The sequence below is a fragment of the Dinoponera quadriceps genome, unplaced genomic scaffold (assembly GCF_001313825.1).
Source record: "Dinoponera quadriceps isolate SergipeBrazil2010 unplaced genomic scaffold, ASM131382v1 scaffold1146, whole genome shotgun sequence".
Classification (NCBI taxonomy): domain Eukaryota; kingdom Metazoa; phylum Arthropoda; class Insecta; order Hymenoptera; family Formicidae; genus Dinoponera; species Dinoponera quadriceps.
Window position 1 is genome coordinate 27,919 of NW_014555229.1, and position 27,272 is coordinate 55,190.

General features: G+C 46.8%; 1 protein-coding gene across 22 annotated transcripts in view; it reads left to right on the plus strand.

Moving 5' to 3' along the window:
* The first annotated feature begins 1,061 nt into the window (after nucleotides 1–1,061).
* Nucleotides 1,062–27,272, plus strand: part of LOC106743577 (ankyrin-3-like) — a 116,212-nt gene continuing 90,001 nt past the window's right edge. For 7 of the 22 annotated variants that reach the window (XR_001374377.1, XM_014617556.1, XM_014617544.1 and 4 more), the window contains exons 1-2: nucleotides 1,074–1,323; nucleotides 4,398–4,719. Coding sequence is in view for 21 of the 22 variants with exons in the window: in XM_014617556.1 (XP_014473042.1) it covers nucleotides 4,540–4,719 (180 nt within the window). In the remaining variant the exon portion in view is untranslated. Of the gene's footprint in view, nucleotides 1,324–2,923; nucleotides 3,064–3,363; nucleotides 3,545–4,299; nucleotides 4,720–27,272 lie in introns of those variants that run through there. The other 15 variants (XM_014617555.1, XM_014617558.1, XM_014617559.1 and 12 more) reach the window with 11 other exon arrangements.

Genomic DNA, 27,272 nt, shown 5'->3' on the forward strand with positions numbered 1-27,272 from the left:
TCGCATAATAATTTATGATGAAATACATAATTAAAAATTCGAAATTAAAGTATGAAATTGTAAATTTTCAAATATAATGTTTATAGTATATATCAGAATAATAGCAGAACAAATTGTCATAATGACTTATATATGAAATGATTTATATATAAAAATTTATCTGATTTATCTTTGTTTGACTGATATATATTTATAATAGATATATTGAATATATATATATATATATATATATACATACATACATACATATATATCAGAGTTAGACAGTAACCTGCTAATTCAGTTGAAGGTTGAATTAAAGTTAATAACACGTAACTTAGTTAAGTTTAGATGAATTGACTCTTAATTTAAATTTAGTTACTTTCTACGCATTAATTCTAACTTATTTACTTTTTTTTTTGTTAAGTTGAAATATTTCATATGTAATTTTGCGTAATTAACTTTTAACTTGAATAAATCTAATTTCATTTTAACTTGACTCTTAATTGAGTACTTTACTTATGCAACTTTTAACGTAAACTTAGTTAATTTATAGGAATCAAATTTAACATAATTTAGTTAAAAAAAATTAACGTACCCAAACTTAATATTGGTACGCATTTATTGTGTGTATAAATATATCCTTACGTTATTAATATTAATAGCACTGAAACATCCATGTTTGGTTTTTCATAGCCTTGTACTGACAATGTTAATTTCGACAAAATCTGATGAAGATTTAGTAAATATATCTGATTTACATACGATATTGTAAATGCATTAGCACAGAGATTTGCAGATTAACAAATCATCGCTTCGATTTATTTACGATGTCGCAAATATACTTGGGAAACGGCGTGCGCTGTGATACATTTTTACACGTAGCCAGCCCGGCATCTTCCTTTTCCTCTCTCGTGCGATGAACCTTACGCCGGATACTCGAGATGCCGCGTTTCACGTTCAAACGCTCGCGCACGCGTGCGTGTCCCGACAGGAATCGACAACGCCGGATGGTAGACGGCGCGGCCGGCAGATGTCGCGGCGAGTGCGGCGTCGCTATCGGCGACGGACGATGGGGCGGTCAAAGCTGCGCGAAGTTTCGGGAAGGGCGGTCGCGTTACGCTTTCCTCGTCGCGCGATTCGCGGAGAGTCGGGGTATCACATATTCGTGTGCGCGGCGGCGGCGGCCGGTCGATGCGAGGGGAAACGCCGCGGCGAGAGAACGCAACGGAAAAATGACGGCGTGTCGCCGTGTGCCGATTTGACAAGTGAAGAGGAAACGCTCGGATGGGAACAGTGTCTCGTTCGAATACCGCGGTGCTCGACGCTTGGGGACTTTGAAAGGTATCCCTGCCAAGGCGCAACCCTGCGTGCGATCCGATCCTTTCTCTACTCTTTAGTAGAAGCGTCCTTTTATTTCTCTATTTCTCCCGCCTGTATTTCTATTTCTCTCTCGCTCGCTCTCTCTCCCTCTCTCTCTCTCCTTCTCTCTTCCGTTCGCTCGCTCGCTCGAATCTTCGTACGTTCGCCCATCCGTCCTGCCCCTTTCTTTTTCGTCCTGCTGTATAATTCGCCTCTCGCGCATCAGGGTGAGCGTTTCGACTTCGTATCGTTCGATAATCGTGCGGATTTGAGGCGCTGCGGCGTCCTCGAGCCGCAGCACAAACTCGGCCGAAGTGCGGGAAAAAGGGTTCGAGAGATCGATCGCGCGAGAAATACGCCGCACCGAAGAGACAGACCCGGCGCCGTCGACGCTAGTATGTATATATATATATATATATATATGTATATAAAATATATATATATACCACCTATGCGTACAACGCCAACGGAATGCCGGTTTAGTAATCGCGGAAGCTCACGGGATGTACTACCGTTTCACGCCGAGTCTTCCTCCGCTCGCGCCCCCTTCCCCCCCTTTTTATTTCGTCGACGAGCAAGCCGGTGCAGTCGATCGCCGATGAACGCGTCCGCGAACGGATTATCGTCGAGCGATTTATTCAGCGGTGCCAGAGTCGCAAGGTAGGATGTTTTGCCGAGTATCGACCCGCTCTCTCCGCCCCCCTCCTTTTCTGCCGATAACCATTTTGTCAAATTTCCAGACGCCATGATAAACGCAAAAATGACGATTACACGCAAACCTGCGCGCGTTCTATTGGCTGAGTTCGCGCGATTTAGACGTCACTCGGCGACGGGAGAATCGTTGTGGTCTGTTCTTTATAGCTGAACCGACTGCACCAGTTGAAGAAATTTACACGCCGAAGCGTGTGTGAGAGTCCTGTATATAACCTCCCCATACGTTTCAACGTGTAGTAAATCTCTTGAAATACGCATGCATTTCAGCTATGAAAAACGGATCCGTGATATCACGTCGAAGATGAAAACTCGATACGCTGACGCACGTCGACGCGTCACTCCGAACTACGAGAAAGAGATACATTCCGCGCGATCGTCTGTCGCGTATCTTTAAATGAGACATTTGCGAACCCCGAAGCCCGCCGTGTACCTGCATCAGGACACCCGTATCCCCGTTGACCCCGCTGCTCGTTCATTCTCACAAGCGATAACCTTGCGGTATGCACTGCCAAGTCGGAGATTCACGACTCGACCGCGATTCTTTGCTGTCAAACAGCCGTCAAATGACCCATTGATCGCCACTGAGCGAAATTAAAGAACCATCGAAACATATTCTCTTACTCTCTCTCTTTCTCCCTCTTTCTCATTTCAATCGCCACAACCTAACGGTGTATGTGTATGTGTGTACACACACACACACACACATCGGCGGCGAAGGAAGCAGTGGGAGGCGGGCGTACGACGGCAATAACAACAAAAAGCATAACAGAGGAAAAAGACGGGCGCTACCGCCGAATTCCGAGAAGGAACCCGCCCCTCTTCGCGCGACGGGATCGAGTCAGCGAGACGTCGTCGCCGGGTGTTCCGTCCGCGAACGTCGGGAGAGAGTCGGGACGATCGGCGCGGCCGCTTTTATCGCCGCGCTCTCGAGAGGCGCGCAGTGCTCGAACGGACACGCTCGAATCGATTTTCCCGGTGGTTCTGCCGTCGACCGTCGTGCGGGCTTACGTACGTACCGTGCACTTCCTCGGGTACTCGCGGCTCGCCTAGCGCGGCCGGTTTAATTCCTCGTCATCGGTGAATATTCGCGATCACGCTTGTCGCGAGACCCCTCCTACACGATCCCCCTGTGCCTCGTCACTCCCCCGGTTCCCCCGCGTTCCCGCCCAAAAGCGTGGAAGCTCGTCTCGCTTTCGTCGCCCGGGCTCGTCCCCGTGTAAGTCGTCTTCGTGGCGCGTCGCCCAAGTTCGTAGAATCGTGGTGCGCAGTGCTCCGAAGAGGGAAGCCGCGCTCCAGGCGACGCGAACGTCCGAGACGGACGTCGCCGGGACGCGTCTTCCGGGGACGACCCAAAGCTCCGAGAGACTCGCTCGCTCTCTTTCTCTCGGACTTTCGTGTCGCCCGGCTGTGTCGGAGGACCGTACGCGCACCGTGGGCGAGACCGTCGACGATCTTTCACCGCCGATCTTGCGACCGTGGCGAAAAACGAGTGAGTGAGCGAGAGAGAGGAGAGAAGAGGCGCGGCGTTTACAATGTGTTTTCGGACCGTTTCGTCATGTACGGTTTTAACGCCCGTATCGTTTCGACGGCCGCTAAAAATAACGTTCCCCGTCTCTCCCTTTCTCCTCCTTCTCCCTCTCTCTCTCTCTCTCTNTTTTCTCTTTCTCCCTTTCTCGATATTTTGTCTCGTCACCGTTATGATGATATGAGATTCCGTATGATTCGCGAGGAGATTCGAGCGACTCGAGTTGGCGGTTTCGTCAGGTCCAAAGTCGCGTCTCAGGTGGACCTTGCGCGAACTGTTACTACGACCCGCTCTCTTCCGGACGCCTGCGAACGTCTTCGCACAACGCGATATCGAAGTCGCGCGCTGCACTCGCAGTTACATTAATCAGTCCGGAACTTGCCATCGCGCTTTTAACGCGTTAACCTTTCACGTTGCAATTTAGCGTATAAACTTTTGCGCGTTAACTATTTAACGTTCCACATTCCGACAGTTTAACGTTTCATGCTGACGATTTCGAGTTAGCGATTCACGTTACAGTACTTTCACATTAATTAACGTTTCAAGCGCTGACGATTTAACGCTGGTGCTTCGCGTTGACAGTTTGCGAACGTTAAACCGCGTGTTCTCCTTCGCGGATAACGATGTTCCACTTCTTTGAGGGAGAAGCTAAAAAACAATACACGCAATGGTATAGAATACATATATATATATATATATATCCATCGGGTCGCACGCAGAACGTCATAGGCGAGTGCGCGCTCGTCGTCGTCGTCATCGTCGCGATCGCGCTTCCGCCGCCCGCTCTCTCATCTCTGACGGGTTCGACACCGCGCAGATACCGGGATCCCGCGAGCCCTGGACCGAGAAGGTTGGGAATTAACGAGCGGAAATATCGGGGGAGCGGGGGAGGCGAGAACGACGGCGGCGAGGGTGTGAGAGGGTGGTGAATCGACGGAGCAGTCGAAGACGGGGCGAGGATGACGGGCGAGGACGGGAAGGGCGGCGGCGCCGTCACCGGCGGCACCGGGGCGAACGTCACCGACAACGCTAACAACGTAAACGCGAACGTGAACGTCAGCCAGCAGAACGGCGGACCGGAAAAGGCGCCTGTCGTCGGCGGCACCAACGTGGAGACGCTGCCACGCGCCGGGAAGCAGGTGAGTTTTTGGCGTGTCGACGTTGAATTTTTTTTTTGTTTGCTAAACCGGCTCGCGCATCCGGAACGATCCCCTTCGGCGGCACGCGCTATTTTCGCGTGTATCACATTTCTTCGGCCGCAAATAAATTTGCGCCGAGAGAGTGCGACAGGTGATTTCGAGGTGCTTTGTTTACAAACCCGTGCGGAGGACAGACGCGCGAGAGAGAGACGTCGTTTCCGTTGAGTAAGCGAGAATACACGATGTAACGATTTGTTTCGTTCCTCTCTATTATTATTATTATTATTTTGTTTGGTTTTCGGGCCGCGGCTTTTTGCGCGCACGAAGGGGTTTGCGAGACAAACGCCGGAATAATGGTATGGAAGGCACACGACGTTGAAACGCTAAAAAACCGGTTTCGCTGAATCGAGCGAGCGGCCGATTTAGCGATTTAACCTCTCTTTCCTTTTTATTAGTGCCTGTCAGTGTTGTTGAACGTAGAGAGAAAATTTACGTAATCAAGGTTGGCTCCGAGTGAGAAGAGCGTCGGCGACGCTCCATCGTGGCTCTAGGCTTCTTCCTCTATATTGCATTCACCACATTCCTCCCGGTGTCTAAATATATACTTAATATATTTGCTCGAAAATGCAGACAGTTCGAGTCAGTATAAACAACGAGATTCCGAATATTCCCCCTTTGTCCTCGGCACTCCAATGCCGGCGAAAGATACCATTATTTCACAAATGGAAATTATTTCACAATTAGAAGCTACAGTACAGTTTTATGCTGTGTATTTTACGATTATATACCGCCGTATAATTTCGGCATAATTTCTCGCGCAATTTATAACACGGTTCGTGGCGCGATTAACAGTGCAATTAATAATACGTCTTACAGCATAATTTACAACGCAATTTATGCATTATACACACGAAGACAACTTCTCCTTAATTACACGCACTAATTAAGACACAACACGCTAGGAAATGGTTACGCCAGCGTTAGAAAAAGTTTTGACCTTCGTGAATTCAAATAGATCTCGGGAGAAAGCATGCGAGCCGAAAACGCCTCCGCGGAAATACCCCACCCATGTCCGTACTCTCGTTACAATGCGGCGGTGGTCGCAATTGTGTGCGATTACGTTTAAAAAATTCACCATATATATACCACACGCAACAACCCGGGAGTTTCCCGGCGCATCGCCGCGCGCGGTGTACCGGGTTCGTCACGAACCCGTGTATTTTCGGCCACGTGGGGGCGGGGGAGGATTGCGAGGTTCGTATTATCGCAAATAATAGGCCTCGTACGTATGTATATAACATCTAATTACCATTTACGGCCTCGCGCTCAACCGTTCCGCCGCGCAACGTCTGCTCGCAATTTTCGATCGCGTGGATGAAGCGCGAAGAGAGAAGCGCGCGCGAGGGTTCGACACTGTCTCGCAACACTGTCAAGTGTAATCAGTGTATTATATCACTTGGGAGTAGTCACTGTCGTAGTTATAAATATGGACCGGTAAATTGGTAAAATTTCGTTGATAAAGTCGGTCACGATAACAGCGTCCGGTTTCATCAGGGAAATCTGATTGCATACTGAGAAAGGATACCTAAGAATTTATTTGCGGAACATAAGATCCACTTCGTAGAAGTAAGGCTTATCTCTGTTGGAGATAAACCTTATATCTTACAAATGAATTTTTAAGTATCTTTTTTTTTTCAGCGCAGAAACAATGAAAAAGAAAAGATATTTATTTGTTCTTTTTGGATCTGCTACTACACGAACCACGTAAAGTAGGACATGTGATACTTGAATATGTACATACACATGAATATGTACATGCGTAAGAAGATTTTAAATTTTGTAAAATCACTCCCGGAGATTGGTGGGACCTGTAATGTCGGTGATCACCGATCACTCAAGCATTTCCTCTTGAGAGAACGTTCGACGTTCGCTTCGCTAAATTGCATATTGGCTGAATTTCGCCGGGTTCCCCTGCGAAACGTGCCGCGACGATCGCAGCACGACAGCGTCGATTCCGATATCCTGTGTGTGAGCGCGTATCCTCGTGAGACAAAGTGTCAAGCGCGACGTCTCTCGTTCGAAGATCGCTACTTTTCCGGAGGCTCTCTATTTACGGAGTCGAGCGCCTGCCGGAGGGGGTCGGAGTGGAAGGAGGCGTGAAAACTACGCTAGCACACCTTCGTCGCGCGGACTTTTGTTACGTTAACTTGCATGCAAAGTGATCATTAAAACGAGCGAGCGATTGTTGCGGCTCAAAGGTCACGGTTACTCCAGGACGTAGGCTGCTGCTACTGTTGCGAAGGCAGCGATAAAGTAGGCAGAGATAGGTGGGGGGAGGGGGGAGGATGCACACGTGTTCACGGCAGCGGAGATCCTGACGAGCGCTCTCTTCGGGATTTAGAAAAGAAACGAAGCCCCGTCCGCGTCGAAAGAATAGAGCGCGCGCGTGCAGTTCTCGTCGGGAGGATAAAAAGGCCGAAGAATGTCAACCTGCCTCGCTAATCACAGCCTCGTCCGGACCGTTTATGTCGACTAAAGTACGGTACGGCCGGCTGTCGTTAAGACGGCGGTATTCGCGTGTTCCGTTGACAATAAAAAAGAACAGGGCGCAACGCGGTAAAGAGATACTACGGTCGGTTTGTCATTGAGAGACAAACAACGGATCGCATTCAGTAGAGCCGAAAGAATGCTCCTTGAGTGCTTCGCTTGGTATCAGTATGCTTCGAACACTTTTTCTCGATGCACTTTGGAACACGCAGCCGGATGGTCCAGTGAGAGAACTTGTTTCTGATTAATTCCCAGAAGCTTGGTTCTCTCATTGGATCATCGGCTGCGTTCCAAGATGCATCGAGAAACAAGTTCTCACGGAACAAGTATTCACTGAGAGAAAGAAAGATAAGAGAAGAAAAAGATATTTGTAACTATAGTCACAGTGGAAGAGTATAGGGAAACTATCTTCTAGTAATTTCTTTTGTTCTAGTTAGTGTTAGAATCATTATATATTTATTATAATGTCAGTGATGATAATCTAGTATGTATTGCTACTATTTTTGTGGTTAAACCATAAAAAGGGTATTGAGTATAAATTGAGTGCACTGATAGAAAATTGTAATTATTCTCCGCGCCAAACATGTTTTATATAGTAGTAATATATAAGCGTGTAAAATTATTATCACTGATATTATAGTCATATTTATCAGCAAATGGTTCTCCTGACTATTTTTTGTGATTTTAATAAAAAAGGGTATGTTAAGCGTCGAAAATAGCTATAATTTTCCCCGAGAATCACGAAAAGTTTAATTTGACCGGTGGATCAACCATCACCGAGGAAAAGGTGGATTTACTCGATCGGTCGGTCGAATGTGATAAGCATGGGGGATGAGGGGAAAAAGTAGGGTACGATGAGAGAGAGAGAGAGAGAGGGAGTTCAGACAAGGTGAGCGCTTTTTGTCGCACGGATGACATAAGAAGAAGAAACCGGTTGTACGAAGCTGATCGAGAAAGTGCGAATCGACTAGTTTATTTCACCTTCGCGGTCTAAGTCATAGTAGATTTCATTTGCCTTTTTTATCGCGGTGCGACCTGGGTCGAGCGAGAAAAAGATCCAACGCGCGACCCGATTCTCGGCGATCCGTGTGATATATCGTCTCCCCCCTCTTCCCCTCAACGCTTCGCCTCCTACGAGCGCCCGCATCGATATTTACCTTCGTATTCGTGGGGTTTGCGAAATTCGTAGCTGCGTTCAAGGTTGGCGTTTTACGCTGCACAGTGCCCGAGACGACACGTAAGTCCCTCAAAACCAGCGGACCGATCGCGGTGTAAATTTATTCGCATCGAATCGCATACATTCCGTCGGCGTAGGTGAAACGAGTCGGCGGTTGAAAAAAAAAATGTCCTCTTTCAGGCCTACGTATGCGACGTATATGCACGTATGAATGCGTATAGGTGTGTGTATGTGACCAAAATCAAGTCGAGAGGCGCTCTCACGTTAATTACCGGGTACTCTCGTGCGGAAACAGTACACGTCCTTTCGGCTCTCACCCTCCTCCCCTTCCTCTCTTTCTCCCTCTCCCTCCCTCCATCTTGAAAAATGTGTCGCGCTCGTGATGATGCGATGTACGGTGTACAATGTCCGTCGTGCATAACTCGCTGATGAATTATTTCATTCCTCCTGCCCGTGATGTCATACGCTATGAACGTCGCTGACGCCTCGATTCAGCAAACGGTATCGCGGTAACGAGTTCCCGGCCTCGTTAAATCTCTCGATGTGAAATTCGCGAACTGCAGAATCTCGCGATACGCCGGAAGCGTAACAACGCGACACGGTATACCGCACATCTTCAACGATAGACTTAACTCTTTGCGGTTCGCGTTTTTTACTCGGGCTCTCTCAGGATGCATCCATTTAAGATTGTATCCGTCGAGAATGAAAGCGCAACTCGCTTTGCACTTGCTTCACATGACCGCGCACCATTTTTTTCTTAAAGGTCTCGTTGTTACGATATAATAAGATTATGTCGGGTTTGTGATTAACAACGTGCTCACTCGGCGCGTGAAAGCACAACGTCCGGGAAAGGTCATTCCGACGCGAGGGAATTAATTATTCAGCGAAGCTATTGTATCAGATTGGTGCAACGGATTTGCCATTTTGTTTTTCAATCCTCATTGAAAGTGTGAGTATTAAAAAATCCTCGTCATAGATGTCTATAAATATACCGAGTCGACGTTGTCTGTCTTATTATTCGTAAGAGCGTATCAGTCCTCCGAAATTGGATGATTTCGTTTTCTACCTTATTTGACGAACCTTTTACTCACGAATCCGATACGAGAGGTCTCGGTGCGAAAGACCACGTATACGCGGATCGCCGATCGATTCACGTTCGACTTAAAGTTCACACACAACGGTAGTCGCGGTGCAGCGTTGAGAGATACCGGCGCTCACAGCCTTCCTCCGGGCGATAAGCAATATTGCCGGTCGCTGCAACACCGCTTATCGAGGTTCTCCGAAGTCCACAACGACAGCTTGTACCTAGACGCAGACGAATCCCGTCCGTCTGTCCGTCTCGTTCATGCGTAAACCCGACGTTCGAGCGCTCTCTCTTCTTCTTCGCTCGCACCGGACTCGCACGCTCCGAATTACGTCATAATTTCACCGTGGACCCTCACCGAGGAACCTTGAGCAAGATCTCGAGGCCACGGTTACCCAATCGCGGCCGGACGTATTACCGACGCTCTCCGTAAATAAAAGCCGCTTTCCGCCGAATCGCGTTTCGCCGCCAGCCACGTCGTTAGAACGGCGAATTGATTAATTGACCGGGCGCGTAATGACTCGCGCTATGCTTAAAAGATTGGCGCGCCAGGGTTGCGTGTCCGTCCGATGTAAATCAAGGCCGTTGCGTTCTCTCTATCGCGAATATCTATCCTTCTCTTTCTCTCTCTCTCTTTTTTTCACCGGTGGGTCGTTCACGAGCGACGGCCACCGAAACCTCCTCGCTCGATCTTTCGACGCGTCGATAGTTTTCAGGTCATGAGCTAGAGAAAAGAGAGAGGGAGGGAGGGAGGGAGACAAAGGTCTCTCTTCGCGAAGCGATCTTCAAACACGGACGCGCGCGAACGTCGAGTCGCGTTATCTCGGTTAATAACTCGGAGAATAATGAGCCTCGTTTAACTCAAAGCAAACCTCATCTCGGCGAGAGCTTAATTCGCAAGCCGTACGCGGGGGAGTAGAGGATCCGTTGAATCAACGTGACATGACATAACCACGGCACGTTTCGGTGGATGGGGACTCCCCGGTTCCTGAGAGTCGAATTTGTTTCACAAGAACCTGAAATCCTGTTTTCTTCCGTCGAACGGTAACCGACAGATTTTGCCGGGCGAGAAATCCGTCGTGTGCCGGAAAAAATCATTTTTCTCCGTGCGAGGATTGGGAAGCGAACGACCGATCTGGAAACCGTCGTCGGCAGCGTTGTGTCACTCGCTGACACAAGATCCGTTCCGGATCTGTCGGGCGAGGATCCGCCGTCAACGACCACAAAGTCGCGGCACGCCGACCGTTAATTACATTACCTCCGACGAGATACCGCGATCGTCCGGATTTGAAGCCGGTACCCGTCATCGCCGCCGTCGTCGTGCAGGACGCCCGCGCGCGGTTGATAAAGGACACGAAGGTGGTGGTTGGTGCTGTGCCGCAGCACGATCGCGCGCGACGAATCTAGGTCGGCCGCGACGCATTACGGGATTCAGACCGCGTCGACGACGATTCCTCCTCCTCCACGACGCGTCACGATGCGCTTTTACGGGACGACTACGTCGATTATTACACCGCGGTGAGTGCCGGTTTGACGTGTAACGGACGCGCAGCGTCCGACATCGGCACAGACGTGATGATGATGATGACAAATGCGAGTTACGTTAGGATTGTCCGCAATAAGACGCACCGACGACGACGGAGGCACGCGCGTTCCCCGCGCGATGTGTCATCCCTTATTCCCTTTCCCCTTCCAAGTGTGTGCGTTTCTGCGAAATACTTGAGACGCACTTGAGTGCCCTAAGTAAGCGGGCTAATTGAAAGAGGCAGCAGCTAAGCGGCGCCGCGCCGGCTTGATGCAATAACGAGGCCGCCACTATTAGATTGATGGATTTATTTATCCCGAGATATAAATCTACGGGAAAGCGCGCAGGCGGGTGCGACGTGAGATCCTCCGAAGACGCGCATCGCGTTTCGCTTCTTAGGAAACCCTTTCGATAGGAAATATTATTATTTTTAAGTAAATAGGGGAACAAAATATTCATTTTAGAAAGGATCATACCGAAATATTACACTCGCATAGGAAGACGCGAGTTGTTGAATTCGCCGGGAGAACGAAGCCGGGAAAAAGGTCGGTCTCTTCCTTAATTTTCTCCGACATAAGTCAACTTCGGTCTATTTTTGCTCTTATCGTCACGGCGCTGGAAGAGCAAGCTTGTCGACGATGGGAAACAAGAGAAATCGAAGGGTGGACATTCGATCGAATCGACGGTGACTTCGAAGGGTAACGAGGTTCCTTCCCGCGTCTCTCTCTCTCTCTCTTTCGCACGCGCACTCTGAGAAAATATTCATAAGCGCTAATGTTCCCGCGCTTTTGAAAGAATAAAACAAGCGAGAACCCGCGCGTGCGGCTCATGAATATTCCGCGCGCTCGACAGAAGCATTATTAAAACGGTTTTTGCATAACTCGCGCGGCGCGGTCAGATAGACGGCGAGCGATACCGGGGCGTAGCAACCGGAATGACTTTCAGAATTTCCCGCATATCGATTCTCGCTGGTCGCAGATCGGTACGAATCCACCCGTGGTTCTCCTCGGACCGAGCAACAGACGACCGGGCTCTCTTTCTCCTTTTTCCGTCTCTTTTTATTTTCCTTCTTTTTCCCCTCCGGCTGCGGCCGCGTACGCTCGTACGGAACGCGTTATTTTCCGTTCGTCGCTTCCGCGCCGGATGGAACCGGCGTTTGTGCATTGCGAAATCGCCGGTGAACGCGTTTTACATATGTACCCGGTGTGCATATATAAGCGATGCGTCCCTTCCGCCTGGAAAGGTAGACTGAAAATAAACGCGTTTTCGCGCCAGTACGCCGCCGCAACGGCGTTCAGGCTTGAATGTGAAAGAGAGAGAGAGAGAGAGAGAGAGAGGTGGGTTCTTCTTCACGCTTCTTACGCTAGACGGAAGGGACAGTCGACGGCGTCCAGTGAGCGCTCGCCTGCGTGCACCGCCGTGAAATTTCACTTGAACGAAGCTCAAATCGCCGCTCGAATCGTCGAATACTACATGCTCATCAGCGGCATCAGTTGGTATATACGCGCGTCTTCAGCGAGGCGATTTATCGTGACGGAGTAATAACAGCGAGTCATTTCCGTGCGCGCGATTGCACACACATACACACGCTCGTCTTTTGCGATAGAAATAGAAGAATTTGATTGCCCTGTATTTCGAGAGATATTAGAGATATTAGAGATGTTACACGGAGAAAAGAAGTTTTGCACATTCTTTGTATGAAAATTGAATAAAACAGCACGAGGACCGATGCGATCCTACCTTCCCGGATATGTTAAAAATCTATCTTGCCATTAGAGGGTTAACGACATATTCGAGTTTTTTTTTCTTTTCTCTTTCTCTCTCTCTCTCTCGCTTTCTCTGTTCTTCCGAATACTTCGAAGCTGCGACTTAACGATGAGAGATGACAGTCATTTAGAGCGGTGGGCTGAAAAGTGGGTTAAAGCTAATTTGTCCGCTGCACCTCGCACGCAGCATTTGTTTCGCGACTTGACAAGGGCTTCCGTAGATATTTGGCATTCTGCCCTTGACGAGTACTTGAGCATCAGGCATGTAACATCGGAAGTAGCCGTGATTGACCCACTTTAATAATGTCTCTTGTAAAATGCCATGTCGTCGTTGAAAGCTTCGAAAGAGGACGAAGTTATACCGAACAGCGGCGTAGTAGCTGTAGCACTCTCTTTCTCTCTCTCTGTCTCCCTCGCGCACTCTCCGTGGACCTGATTTAATTATTAAATCGTGTCGGAGCGCCTCGCGAAGAGGCAAATGGAGCTCTCTCTTTAACCCTTAACTCGCGCTAAATTTGACTCGTGTGTCACCGGTAATTCCTCCAAATCTTCGCGACGCGCGAGCCGGAATGAATATTTACGAGGGATCGCGCACCGCATCGCGGTCGGGCTTTTCATCAGCGAGACGACGGTATCGCGGACTTCCCAGAATTCTCTTACCGTGAAAACCCAGAGGAGGCAAATGGCAGAGGAACGAAACAACAGCGCAATTTTTGCAATTGCAACAACTCCCACGTTTCTCCCATCGGACCCCGGAATCCTCATATCTTGTATATGAAGACATTTCTTCTTGCTTTAAAATTTGCAGTGGAAATGATTTTCGAGGATTACGAGGATCGAAATCGACGCCGAGTTAAAATGTAAGATTTATATAGCCAGGCGATACGCTCGCGTATCGACGCATGTATATACGCGTGTTGCAACACACACGCGTACTTGATCGTTACTTTGCTCGCGGAGCTAATCGGGTACCGAGCGAACTGCTCAAGGTTCTCGATTAGAGGACTTCAAAAGCACCGTCTGACGAAAGAGAGAGAGATGCGGCAGCTCGAATGCGCATTTCGGTTGGTGCACACTTCTTTAAACATACATGCGATAAGTAGCGAGCTGTGTAAACTCAGCACAAGGGTTGTGGCCCTTGTCGCGCTGCGTATCGCTTTGATAATACGCTTCTCTCGCCTCCTTCGCTTTTCCCCGCTCCATCGCGGCAGGAAGCGAAGTGTCTCCCGCGCGTACACACACACACACACACACCACGGACGCTCTCGTGATCGAAAAAAGGGTTCGCGCCAACCGATCGTTCTTTAATTCGTCTGAGAGGGGAAGAGAAGTGCCGTTGTTAACTCGGCATACCCCTTAACGATTTTAGAATCCTCATCCACCCTCCCTTTCATTTTCCCCGGCTTCCCTGTGTCGTTTTCACGGGTAACTCGAGGACGACCGTGGGATAATTTAATGCACCTTACCACTTTTGATTATTTAATACAATAATTCCTTCGGCGTTTCTTTTCTTTTCTTTTTCTTTTTTTTTTCGCAGAAGTGGTTATACCCCGTTATAGCACAACTGTTAGTTTTGCATACACAGAAAAAATTAGTCTTAAATCGAGAATAGATATTCTCATATATAATTATAATTTAATATAAATATATATATATATGAACTGAAAGATAAATTGATTGTTAAAAAAATAACAATTATACGCAAACCATTTCCTAGATTTAAGGAAAAAAAATTATTCTTAGTACACGTAACTATTTTCTCTTGTCACAACACGTCGCATGAAAATTACAAGTCTCTGTAACGCGGAACCTACCGGGAAACTATTGTTTCCAGCGTCCGACGATTCTCGGAAATTTCTGTCCACCCGTTTGGCGTTTCTGTTCCTTCATTCGGTCTCGCCAGCTCTCGGATTTTCGACCGCCGGCTGAATTTTATAATATTACAGAACGCGGATGATATATATTACATGTACCTCTGCGACACACGGAACGATCGATCCGCGCGCTTGTGCCCGATTCCGATTGAACGGATTGACGTGCGTTTTCAATTATTCGAGTGCGCGTTTTAGCGCCTCGGACAAAGGAATTAACCGGATCGAGGAGGGGAAAAAAAAGGAAGCATCCGGCGTGGAATAGGCGAGAGGAGACGTGTTTTTGTTGTGTCGCCCTAATTCTTTCCCGCGTGACATTTTAAACGCGCGTTTCTGCGCTCCCGGCGCATCGTCCCGTGTAATCGATATTGACCTACTTCGAAAAAATGCCGCGCGATGCACACGTGTTGGAAGACGCGTCCCGTTGATATCTCACAATATCTTATCTGTCCGTCAAAATATTTCGTCAACGTTATCAATCACGGCATTCGGCCGCTCTTCGGCAATCGTCTCGCGGTGCTGTGAACTTGAAAGTCGCGCGAATGAGACGGAAGGGAGTTTCACCGTCGTCAACAATAGGAATTCGAAAGTGCGCGATATCGGGCGTGATACCGTAGGCGAAGGTACGTGGGGGAGGGGGGGAGGAGAGAGGGAGGTCTCGCAAAGCCGGTGCAACAACCTGGATCGATTATCGAGTAGGCGGCTAGGTCAGTCGCTAGAGCATTTATAACCGGCTGAGATTATCAGGTCGCACGCTAATTGCTCACCGTAATAACGTAAATAGACGAAGGCGACGAAGGGCCGCAGAGCGCAGCGAAAGAACTCGCGTCGTAATAATATGGATTCGATTTTCCAGCGATCGCCAGCTATTTCGAAAAACAAACGCGCTTCCCTTCTCTTCCGGGCTGTTCTTTTCAGCCGAACTGATTGCACACTGGTTCGAGAAGCACGAGATTCTCACGCACTTCGGTGTGCGTAAATTTCTCGAGCTGGTGGAGTTCAGCTGGAAAAAGAATACACCACTCGTCTCTCGATCGCGTGCATACCGATAAGATTACACTGAGAGACGGCCCGCTGAAATTACAATCATTCTCGGACCCAGCTATTATCTTCTTCTGGATTTTAATCCCCAAATTGTTGTAGCGAAATGTATATCATCGTCACTGACCTACACTGTGTGAGAAGTAAAATATGTACGAAATAAGTATTCATTCACAACGGGTACTAATAACATGTCCAATTATACCAACATGTGTATTTTTACATTGAAAATAAATTACTTTTAAATGAGAAAATATAAATTTTTGTTATGTCTGTATTTTAGCACGAAGGCAATTGTTTATCCTATTTGAATGAAAAAGTTCAGATGGGATTTAAGTGAATATATTTTTCCATACCGGATAAATATTTTTTACTTTTTAGATATTTTCTCCCGATGTAAAGTAACACTTATTAGAAAAATGATTCCTCTGGCTATGATTCTTTCACTTGCGCGATTATACTTACAAGCAGCAGCGATCACTTTTTCTCAATGTGATGGGTTTCTCCAGGTTTCGATAGTCCCCGATAGCCGCCGTCGCATTCACCGGCAAATCCCCGTCGCAACACGAACGTTAAATCTCGCATTTGTCCTTCGTTTTACGCCATTTAATCGGAATGATATGCGAAAATTGACGAGACGAGAGCGGATCACGGATATACTCGACTTTCCCTCAACGTGGCGGCGGGCACGAGCAAAACGCGGAGAGTCGCCAAGGTGACTCGTTGCAATTGAAACACCGTTATCCGTTCAAGTGGCAGCACGCGTTTCGCCGGCAACAATCAATTGGCCGAAATCAAACGTAATTACGATCAAAGAGAGGAATACTCTTCGCAGAAACGAGTGACAAACGTATCGCGTCCAGCGCTCTGTCCTCTTCCTCGCATTGCGCTAATGGACGTCAATTGCTCGATGGCGGTGAAAAGAGAGAAAAATAACCGTACACACACACACACACACACATAGAGAGAAAACAGGTAATCGCGAAGATATTGTGTTTGATAGACGGTTATAGTAGCGAGTACACACGGCGGTTAAATATTTCGATTTCGCCGTGACATACGCAAACATACGAAACAGAGAGAGAGAGAGAGAGAGAAAGAGAGAGAGAGAGACACGAAGTGAATCTCCATTTGTGATTCTCAGCGGCACTTACGACCGGCGACGATTTTACTTTCCGTTCGATTTGCATTCGCGTACATACGCATATCACGAGTGTGCACAAACGAGCGAGCGTTAAAGTGTCTCTTAACCTCTTAATCCTAACGTCACGGTTTCCCGAATTTCGGGCCGGGCGCGGCAGATAATTTGTACACACGCTGCGATATTTGCAACGATCGAGAGGATTAATCAACGACCTCTCTCTCTCTCTCTCTCTCTCTCTCTATCTATCTATCTATCCACCTGAGTCTCCTTCTCCGCGTCCGTCTCTTCTCTCACGCCGGCCGCGTACGATAATGCAAATCTCGTCTCGCGATTATTCCGCGCTCCGTACTCGCGTGTCGTACCGTCGTCGGCCCGCCGCCGATAGCATCACGATTATTTTTGTTTATAACGCGCGTCGGGATTACGTCACCGCCGTAATCCGAAGCGTCGAAGAAATTGAAAGGTCAGGGAATGAAGTATAAAACCGCCCGTGTAGAGAGAAATATCGCGGACGTGCCTTTAATTTATGCGCCGATCGCCGACACGATCGCTCGCTCGCGCGAACGTTGCTTTCGCAACCCGGCCGGCCGTCGTCGGACACAATGAGGAGGAGAACCCGCCGGCTTCGACGTTCGCTGTTAACGACTGCAAAACGGGTTTTGTATCTCCTGCTGCATCGTCGTCGAGGCAGCAGCAGCGCCGGCCGAGTCATCCCGATGACTGGCCGCGACGAGCGTGCGGCGCGATGTCGTCGCGGCGAGAATTCATTTGAAAAAATAGAAAATGTTTACCCGGCCTCTCTCACGTTGGCGATCGTTTCAGCCTCCAGACTATTATTATTATCGCGGCGGAGATCGAGCCCGTAGCGCCCGCGCTGATAACTATAAATTATTTCTTATTTTCTATTATTACCGTCATTGCTCTGTTATTACAGCCGAGGAGACGCGCCGTGCGCGGCCAGGCGATGACGCGCGTTTACGTCGTTTGTCCGCGGGAACGCCGGTTTCCGCGCGAAACGCTCGTTTTCCGCGGACACGACCTCGCCGAGCGGCGAGGAATACCGTAGAGTGAAACCAGAAGAAGATACAGTCGGGCTCGAAAATGACTGTAATTTCAGTGGGATTCTTTCGGTGTACAATCTTATCCGTACAACGCCGATATCGCCGTGAACACGCGGCGTGACGCAGCGCGAATCGTGTCACCTTTTCCGATTTCTTTTCCGTTCGATGGCCGTCTCTCGCTCGGACCCGCGCTGGAGACCGCGGGAAAAGGGATATGCGGCGCCGTTCGCGAAAATCCGTGGCCGAGTTTCCGTGTGCGCGCCGTTCGATTTGCCGGATAGTAATATCGACGATAAGGCGGATTGATAGCCGCCGCCGCAGCGGCGCAAATAGACGCAAGGAAAGGAGGTGACGAGGAACGAGCGGGACCGCCGCGGTCTTGCGGACGAACGAACAGGGGCGGGTTTGCTGCAATAGCGCCGCTGCCGCGTTCATATCGACCCGTCGACTCCCGAGACTCCATCTTGCCTGTCCCACATATACCTATGTACATCTATGTGTATCTGTCGTACTTACCTGCCTGTGTAATGCCCTGCCCTGCCTGCCTGCCGGCCGTGCGATCGGCTCTTCCCCCCTCCCCCTCTCTCCCCCTTCTGCACACCTTTCCCCTCTTGTTCTCTTTGTATCTTTCTCTCTTCCCCTCCTTTCCTCCCTCTCTCTCTCTCTTTCTCCCCTCTCCCGACGACACCAGCAACCAGGAAGTGGTTCATTACTTTAATTCGCTTCCCTTCGTCTCCAGTTTCGACCTCACCTCCCCCTCGTATTGTTCGAGGATGTTTATGCGGTCTAAATTCGCAGTAATTTAGATCACACGGACGATACAGCTGCGGAAAAGAGAGAGAGAGAGAGAGAGAGAAATTTATGCCGCGTGTCGCGCGAGGAATGACGCGTCGTTGCAAATTAAAGTCGCCGGGAGAGTCCTCGGGATCGCTACGAAGCGTTCCTGAATGCTCCCGGAGACAACGAGTGCTAACATCGTCACGTCGACCACTCGGTGCTCTCTCATCTCTCGGCACATATTGTCGGCGTACTTTTTTTTTATTGTAATTCTGCAATTCCCAGAGACGTCCTTCTCTCGGCCTTTTACTTTATATTATGCTTTATATTTTACGGCGCTGACGAACGCCTCGCCGTCGCGATCCACCGTTGGAATATGAATTCTCTCCCTTTTTTTCCCCCCATTCTTCTTTCCCCCAATGGCAAAAGCGCGCGCGCGAGAGAAAGAGAGAGAGAGAGAGAGAGAGATTACGCCATGCGGATAGAAGAAGCGTATCTACGACGACAACGACGACGGGGTCCTGAAATTCAGTTCGCGCCGTCGTGCATACGCCGTAACCGACGACCTCGACCCTTTCAACCGCGCTCTCCATTCGCCCCCCCCCCCCTCCGCCCCCCTGTTCGCAGTCAGAGAGACAGAGGGAGCGGGAGGCTCGCCCGTCCTCGTTTCCTCCGGCATACCGAGAGCGTACATTTAATTAAGCCCCAATGAAAAGGACGCGTTGGCGGCGAGATGAAGAGATTACGTTGCTGGATATAACGACGGGTGGCACACATATTAACGGGGTTTCGCGAGCGGACCGAATATATCGCGAGTTCGAAAGGGAACTCCGCCGCTGCTCGGAATAATACGGATTTCCAGCGATGTCACTCGCTATGTTAGTGTGTGCGTATTTAGCGGCAACGACTTCTCTCGTGAGTCACGTTTCGTAACCGCTCTCGGCCGACGGTGCGCGGCAATTATCAGCAGCGAAATGCACCGAAGGCTCTCGCGATTTTTCCCCGTCGTAAAAATCGCGTACCTAGGCTCCCGGCTTCTTTTTTCCCCCTCGAAGTCGCGGGCCCTTGTTTTCCGGAGGCACAGCGGACGCTAAGTATACCTTTGTAATGTTCCGTTTTTCTAGAAGCGTCTCATAACGTATAACGTTATTGTCTCTGCCGCTTGAGAACCAGAAAGGCACGAGAGCGAAAAAAATTTGGCGAAATTTAATAAGTAATAGAAATAAACCAGACGCGTTACGGTGGGGAAGGAAATGGAATTTCTGATTGTAAGAAACGAATTTGTTCCGTAAGAACCAGAAATTCTGTTTCCTTCGGACGGAATTTGATTCGTTTGGTTCGCGTTCATCGTCGATTAAATTCAACAAAACTTTTATTGTGCTCTTATATTTAATATATATTTATATTTGTATATGTAACATATATTTCGCTGTGCGAATTTAGAATACGACTCATGTCTGAGTTGAAATTTTGGCCCTATCATGTTAAACTTTTAATTCTACAACATCGTGGAAGCAGATGGAACAAAATATAGATTCAATTCTAATAATATAATTTATTCTTACTTTGACCCTGACGATGTCTTATATTTCTGTTTTTGTTGTCTTAGCATCGAAATAGATTGTTCCAAATAACGTTAAAATTAAACTTATATATACCGAGAGGAAAAATATCTAAGAAATAAAAAATATTTTTACTTGATAGGTACCAATATAGCATATTTACTTATATTAACATATATATTTTTACACGCTAAGAAAAAAGCTCTTTGAAATGAGAATATATATACATACATGTTCTCATTAAAAGTATACATCCTTAAGTCTATCTAACTTTTTGTGAAAACAATTATTTATTCTATAAATAAAGTAATTAAATTTTTTTTTAATAAATATGTCACGGCGACAATATGAATGAGAGAAATTAATAAGAGTATCAGTTTCATTAATAAATTAGGTTTTTATTAATGTACAGGCCAACTAAATAGGCGCAAAGTTGAGATCGTCAAAGTAACGTCAAAATTCCGACTCGGGATTTCCCGATAGACTGGGAGGAGAGAAGCGCGCAGAGGCTTGGGTTTCTTTTTGCACGGATCTTCGGTGGAGAAGGTAAAATAAAGTAAAATCAACGGTTGAACTTGGTAATTGCGATTCGATATCGGGCATGACGCGTAATCGTGAAATACGTAGGACGCGAGGAATCGTGACTTACCGTTAATCAACGGCGCGCGGCGGCCGCCGCGGTTTACGTTAAAATCACTCGGCGTATTTTCAGCATCTTCGCGGCTATTTCCGTCACGCTCAATTCACCGTAACGAACGGCGCGTTAGAACGTAACGCTGGCGTCGCACGAGCGCAAGAGATACAATTAGAGATTGCCTTAGAACCTGATATAACAGTACCGCGGGTTCAGGGTTCAATCGTTTGACACTGGAGTGTATATATGGATACATCGTTAACGGCACGGAGGTAATAACGGCGCAAATGCAAAGCGCACTCGCCGACATCCATCCGATTAAAGCCGTGATGTGTCGAATCTTGGAATAATTGCTGGAAAATCGAGAATCTCGCGAACGTGCGGTGAATAAATTCGCAATTTGTTGATAATGTGAACTCGCATCCTGTCGATACGATCATATTAAAAGTGCAGAAAAAATATTGTTAAAGACCGTCAGATCTTTTGGGCAATTTTCCTGACCACCAAAATGACCTAGAGGTAAAATGTTGTCTATATAAAAAATATTATCGGTTATTTTCAATCACCCGGTATAAATATCTGGTCATTTAGTGTATAGAAAATCTGAATTTTATGATTCAAAATTATCTAGATGTTATATCAATATTCAATGTATAATTATGCAATATATAATTTCGGTTTTTTTTTTTTGAGGTAAATAAAATGAAGCGATTATATTTTTATGTTGTTATAAAACAATATATGCGTAGGATATGGCGGGAGATCACAAATTACAACGGTACATTATTATTTCATAAAATTATAATGGCACAAAAATACAATCTTCATTTTACTTGAAAAATCCGGAATTACTTGCACAACCCAACACATACAGATGTACGGTGAAATATGTCAGACACTTTGGTAAAACTGCATTTCCGCAGTTATTATCGTCTATTTGACGGAAAATTGAGGGGCAGTATTAAACAGTGAAACTCGTCGTAAACGTTAAATCTCATAACATGACGGTCGTAACCTTGTCTACGTGTGGCTTTCGCATCGATAGGACACGAGTCCACGTTATCAGTAATTGCGAATTTGCTTATCGACGTGACGACACATTTGCCTATTGACGTGAGGGTTAAACGATAATTGTTTACGCTACGAGATATTTCAACCTATTTTCTCCTTCAGACGCGACCTCGGGGCTCGATCGTTATAATGATGGGCGTCGTAAAACTCAATCGGCGGAAAATGCTTTCACGAGAGGAAACGTTTCTCCCGCGGCTTCGTGAGATGCGTCGGTTTTTTTTCGCGCCCGCAGCTCGATGTTATTCAGCAAGAACCGCGAACTTTTCGCGATGACGAGAGAGTGAGTCACGTTACGACTGCGCTCGCCTTGCACGCAGCAAAAATTGGGACGCGACGTACCGATCGACGCGCGACCGGTTGCCTCGTGTCCTGAATTTGATCGTTGCGAATGCATTACGCGATTATGCGCGCCGGTAGATACCTGTTCGAACGGGCCTGTTGCCCGGTGTGTCGTTACGTCGGTCGCATAATAGCTACGTTATATATCGAGTCACGCCAATAAATTGAAGCGAACGCTTTTATTGCTAACTTCGTGCAGCAAATATTTGCCTTGTATTTACATATAACGAGAGAATGGTGTGTATTTGCATTTATAATTGCACAGTGAAATAATGGTAGCCGATGAAGTTATTTTGTTGCAATAATTATTCTCTAATGATATATCGACGAGAGATAACTTTGTGACGAGAGATAACCGCGTATTTCTCTACCGCGTTGTTGGAGTAAAACAAAAAGTAGATTAAACAAAAAGAAATATGCCTGGTCCCGAAAATGATTATAATTTTGACGAGGTTGATCATTTTTCTCTCAATGTATTGTCTGAATTCGAAGAAAAACGTGTGATATTTGTAACTATAATAATAACTATGCACCGTAGTAAATGAATTATAATCAGGAGAACCATTTTTCTAATAAATGGTATTATGGTAATAATATCCTTTTTTCATTTTAGCCGCAAAAATAATCGAGAGAACTATTTTTCTAGTCAGTGTTGCTTATAGTGTTAGTGGCAATAACCTGGCGCGCATATTGCTACTACTATTTTTGCGGTTAAAAAAGAAAAGGATATTGTCCCCAAAAATAACTATATTTTTTTCTCAGTGTCGTTCGCGCTCGTGCTTAATGCCACTTCATTTTTTTCAATTAAAACCGTACCACCTCGCCGTGAGAAATATTCATGTGTTACATTTATGAAGCACGAACGCGCGGAACTTTTATCCACGTGCAATTCGATAAGTCCATAAATATACCGAAGGTAATGTGTCGCGGAAGTTTTTCGCAATTATACGCTCGCCATCGAAACATCATCTCAACGCTTGATTAATGGCTGCCACTGCTGAAGTACGGAACTCTTCTCCGCAGCAGCTTGTGTTTTTCTTTGCAGTCTTGCTCCGCTAACACATTCTATTGATATTTGGCTGCCGGCCAGCTCTGCTTAAGGGAGTAAACAGAATTTCGATACTCGAGTCGCGCGCGCGCGCCGAGTCGAATCAGTCATCCGAATGACGGAGCGATCTCGCTCCCATCATTCCGCCAAGTTCGTTTCAATTTCAAAATTTCGAAATTTCATTTCGTGTGAATTCTTTCATCCCATTGTTTAAAAACGAAGATGACTGTGTGAAACAAATAACGAGTAAGAATCGTGAAATACGCCGATCGTCAAGTTTCGCCGAGCATCGCGCGACGATTTTCCTCACGACGAGATTCCGCCATTTCTCGTAGATCAAGGACGAAGAAATCAATTGAACGGAATCAACGCTAATTCTAATAGTGCGGCACACACACAGTATACGAGGGGGAACCCAAAAAAGACCGGATTTTTTGTATAAAAACTTTATTTATTAACTTTTTTACAAAATTCCTTCAGTCACTTTCAAAGTACTCTCCATTAGATGCGATGCGCTTGTCAAGTCTTTTTTCCCACTGTTTGAAGCATCTCTGGAACTCTTCAACTTTGATATCGTCCAGTGCCCTTTGCGAAGCTGTTTTTACCGCCTCCACATCATCAAAACGCTTCTCTTTTCACCAAAGTCATTACAGGTGATGAGAGTTGGTGTTACGGGTATGACCCAGAAACTAAGCAAGCGTCAAGCCAGTGGAAGACTCCCAACTCTCCCAGACCAAAAAATGCAAGACAAGTGAGGTCGAATGTGAAGACGATGATCATTGTCTTTTTTGATGTTCGTGGAATTGTGCATCGGGAATTTGTTCCCCCTGGCCAGACTGTTAACCAGCACTTTTATTTGGAAGTTTTAAGACGTCTGCGAGAGGATGTGCGGAGGAAACGCCCGGAAATTTGGCGATCAGGTGACTGGTTCCTTCATCACGACAACGCCCCCGCACACACGGCCTTACGAGTGACCCATTATTTGGCCTCTCGGGGATGGCCTGTCGTTCCACACCCTTCGTATTCACCAGACCTAGCCACGTGCGACTTTTTTCTGTTTCCGAGAATGAAGAAAAATCTAAAAGGGAAGCGTTTTGATGATGTGGAGGCGGTAAAAACAGCTTCGCAAAGGGCACTGGACGATATCAAAGTTGAAGAGTTCCAGAGATGCTTNGCCAGACTGTTAACCAGCACTTTTATTTGGAAGTTTTAAGACGTCTGCGAGAGGATGTGCGGAGGAAACGCCCGGAAATTTGGCGATCAGGTGACTGGTTCCTTCATCACGACAACGCCCCCGCACACACGGCCTTACGAGTGACCCATTATTTGGCCTCTCGGGGATGGCCTGTCGTTCCACACCCTTCGTATTCACCAGACCTAGCCACGTGCGACTTTTTTCTGTTTCCGAGAATGAAGAAAAATCTAAAAGGGAAGCGTTTTGATGATGTGGAGGCGGTAAAAACAGCTTCGCAAAGGGCACTGGACGATATCAAAATTGGAGAGTTCCAGAGATGCTTCAAACAGTGGAAAAAAAGACTTGACAAGTGCATCGCATCTAATGGAGAGTACTTTGAAGGTGACTGAAGGAATTTTGTAAAAAAGTTAATAAAGTTTTTATACAAAAAATCCGGTTTTTTGGGGGTCCCCCCTCGTACACATTTCAACCGTCTCCCGATGCGTCGTTTAATCCACGCCGGGAATGTGACAAGGAAAGTCATCAGCGAGAATAGACTCGCCGTGTAATCATCGCGTTCCGCGTTCAAGCGTTCAACCTCGGCGCAGACCGAGGCCGAGCGCGAGAGCTGAGAAACTCAATCTACCTGCGTGTACACACGCCGTCATCCCGAACGCGTACGTGACAAGATGCCCGTAAAAACCTCTCTCAGTATCGGCCAGCCCACCAGACGGGGGGGACCACCTGATGACCTCAACGCTTGTAACGTGGACGTGATGTCATTTGCCGGCCGTAATGCGCGACGATTACGCAAGAGATCGTGCATATTACGCGTAGTACACGACATCGTGACGGCGATTCGGAATCGACGGGACGCAGCGTGCGCTGTGCCGGGGATCGTTTTCGATCGCAGATCTAATTATCGTCGATCGTTATCGCGCGTTTTCCTCGTGGTAAACAACGTTCGTGTTTACACGAGGAAAAAACCGTTGAGCTTGAAACGCACAAGCGACAAACGCGCGTTTTCGCTGAAGGAAACGAAATCTCTCCGGATCTTATGAGCCGAATTTGATTCTGAAATAAAGTGCTAGATTCAAGTAAATAATCGCTCCGATATTCCTTAGTAAATTTTTACTCGGATTAAGTAAATTTTACTTAGATCGAGTAAATAGATGTTACTTCGATAATTTACTCGGGAAACATTTCACTCGGATCAATGTAAATGTTGACTTGATCCAAGTAAAAATATTTCTGAAGTATTGGAATAATTGCTTGCTTAAATCTGAGAAATGAGATTGTTGATCCAACCAAATTCATTTTGTTTTGTTGCTGTTTTTTTTTTTTTTTTTTTTTNAAGTGTCCGTCAATCCCTCGTCGAAATATTCTCCGGCGCTTTTATATTGGAGTATTCACAACATCCGTCACTGTCACATCTAATATTAAGCATTGAAAAATAGATTAACGGACGCTTGCCTGTCGTCGTCTAGGCGAATAGTGTGAACCCAGCCTAATGCCGTGATCGTGACGACCGTGCGCGGTGGAAAATGATTTTTTCTCTCGCCACCCGCACACTCACAACCAAGTCCTGCAAGCAAGGCCTAATAACCAACTCGACCCGATTCATTATCAAACATAACTCGGGGTCCGATCTGTACTCGTTTTGCTGAGGTCAGACCGAGCCTGGCGCGGATCACATTGTTGACGAGAAACTAATCCGGGCTCGAGTTTAATTTCGCTAAAGCGGATATCGAGTTAAGTTATGCCTGATAATTAGTCGGGCCGGGTTAATTACTATTGGGCTTTAAGAAGGTTGCAAAGCTCTGTGTCGTATTTTCAGTGGCACATTAAGGGATCTATTCGTAAATTTAGTATTCATTATGCAAAATTACATTTCTATATATTTATTTCACTACCAAAGTAATAAATGTTAATTTAAAACAAAGTCGAGGTAAGCGTATATAAAATACTACGAAAATATTATTGTTTTTTGTATTTTTCTTATTAATGTTGTTCATACATCAGTTATTTATACATCAGTTCATCTAATAGAGACGCACAAATAGTAAAAATAGGTGTATAAGTGTTTAAATATGTACATATGTGTATATATATTTCGAATATTACGCCAAATTACGAAGTTAACACCGTTGTATAGAACAAAACGGTGAATAATTCCGAAATTTACGTCTAAAAAAATAACGTCTGCACATCGGTTTTTAATCTCATAATAGTTTCTCATCAAAATCTTTAGTTTAGAAGATATTAAAAATACAAACCGAAAGTAGCAGGCTTATCTCAAAAGGAACACGTATGAAAAGTGTGAAAACTTTCGTTGCAAATCTCTCGGCTCTGAACGGTCAATCTTTTTCTAATTGCGCGAGCAATTAGATAATACTTCAACGTACATACATGATGCTCCATTGAATTCTTATCAAACTCATCGTCTCTTTACAACCTCCTTGATTCGCAAGGGCTCCAACGCACACACACAAACCCGCACAAGCGCGCGTACATTCGGATTCAGCCGAATAATGACTCTCGTGCCGAATCAAGGAGGTGCCCCCGTCATCGACGGGGGATCATTCCCTCGGGGGTCAACGACTCGCGTGCGCGACGTCGGGTAAATTGCGCCATCGGCGTCGCGCGGAGCTCATGAAAGAAAGAACGCCATCGACGTTCGGTCACTTTTGTTTTCCGCCACTAAGTTCGCTTCTCTTTTATGCATGACACTC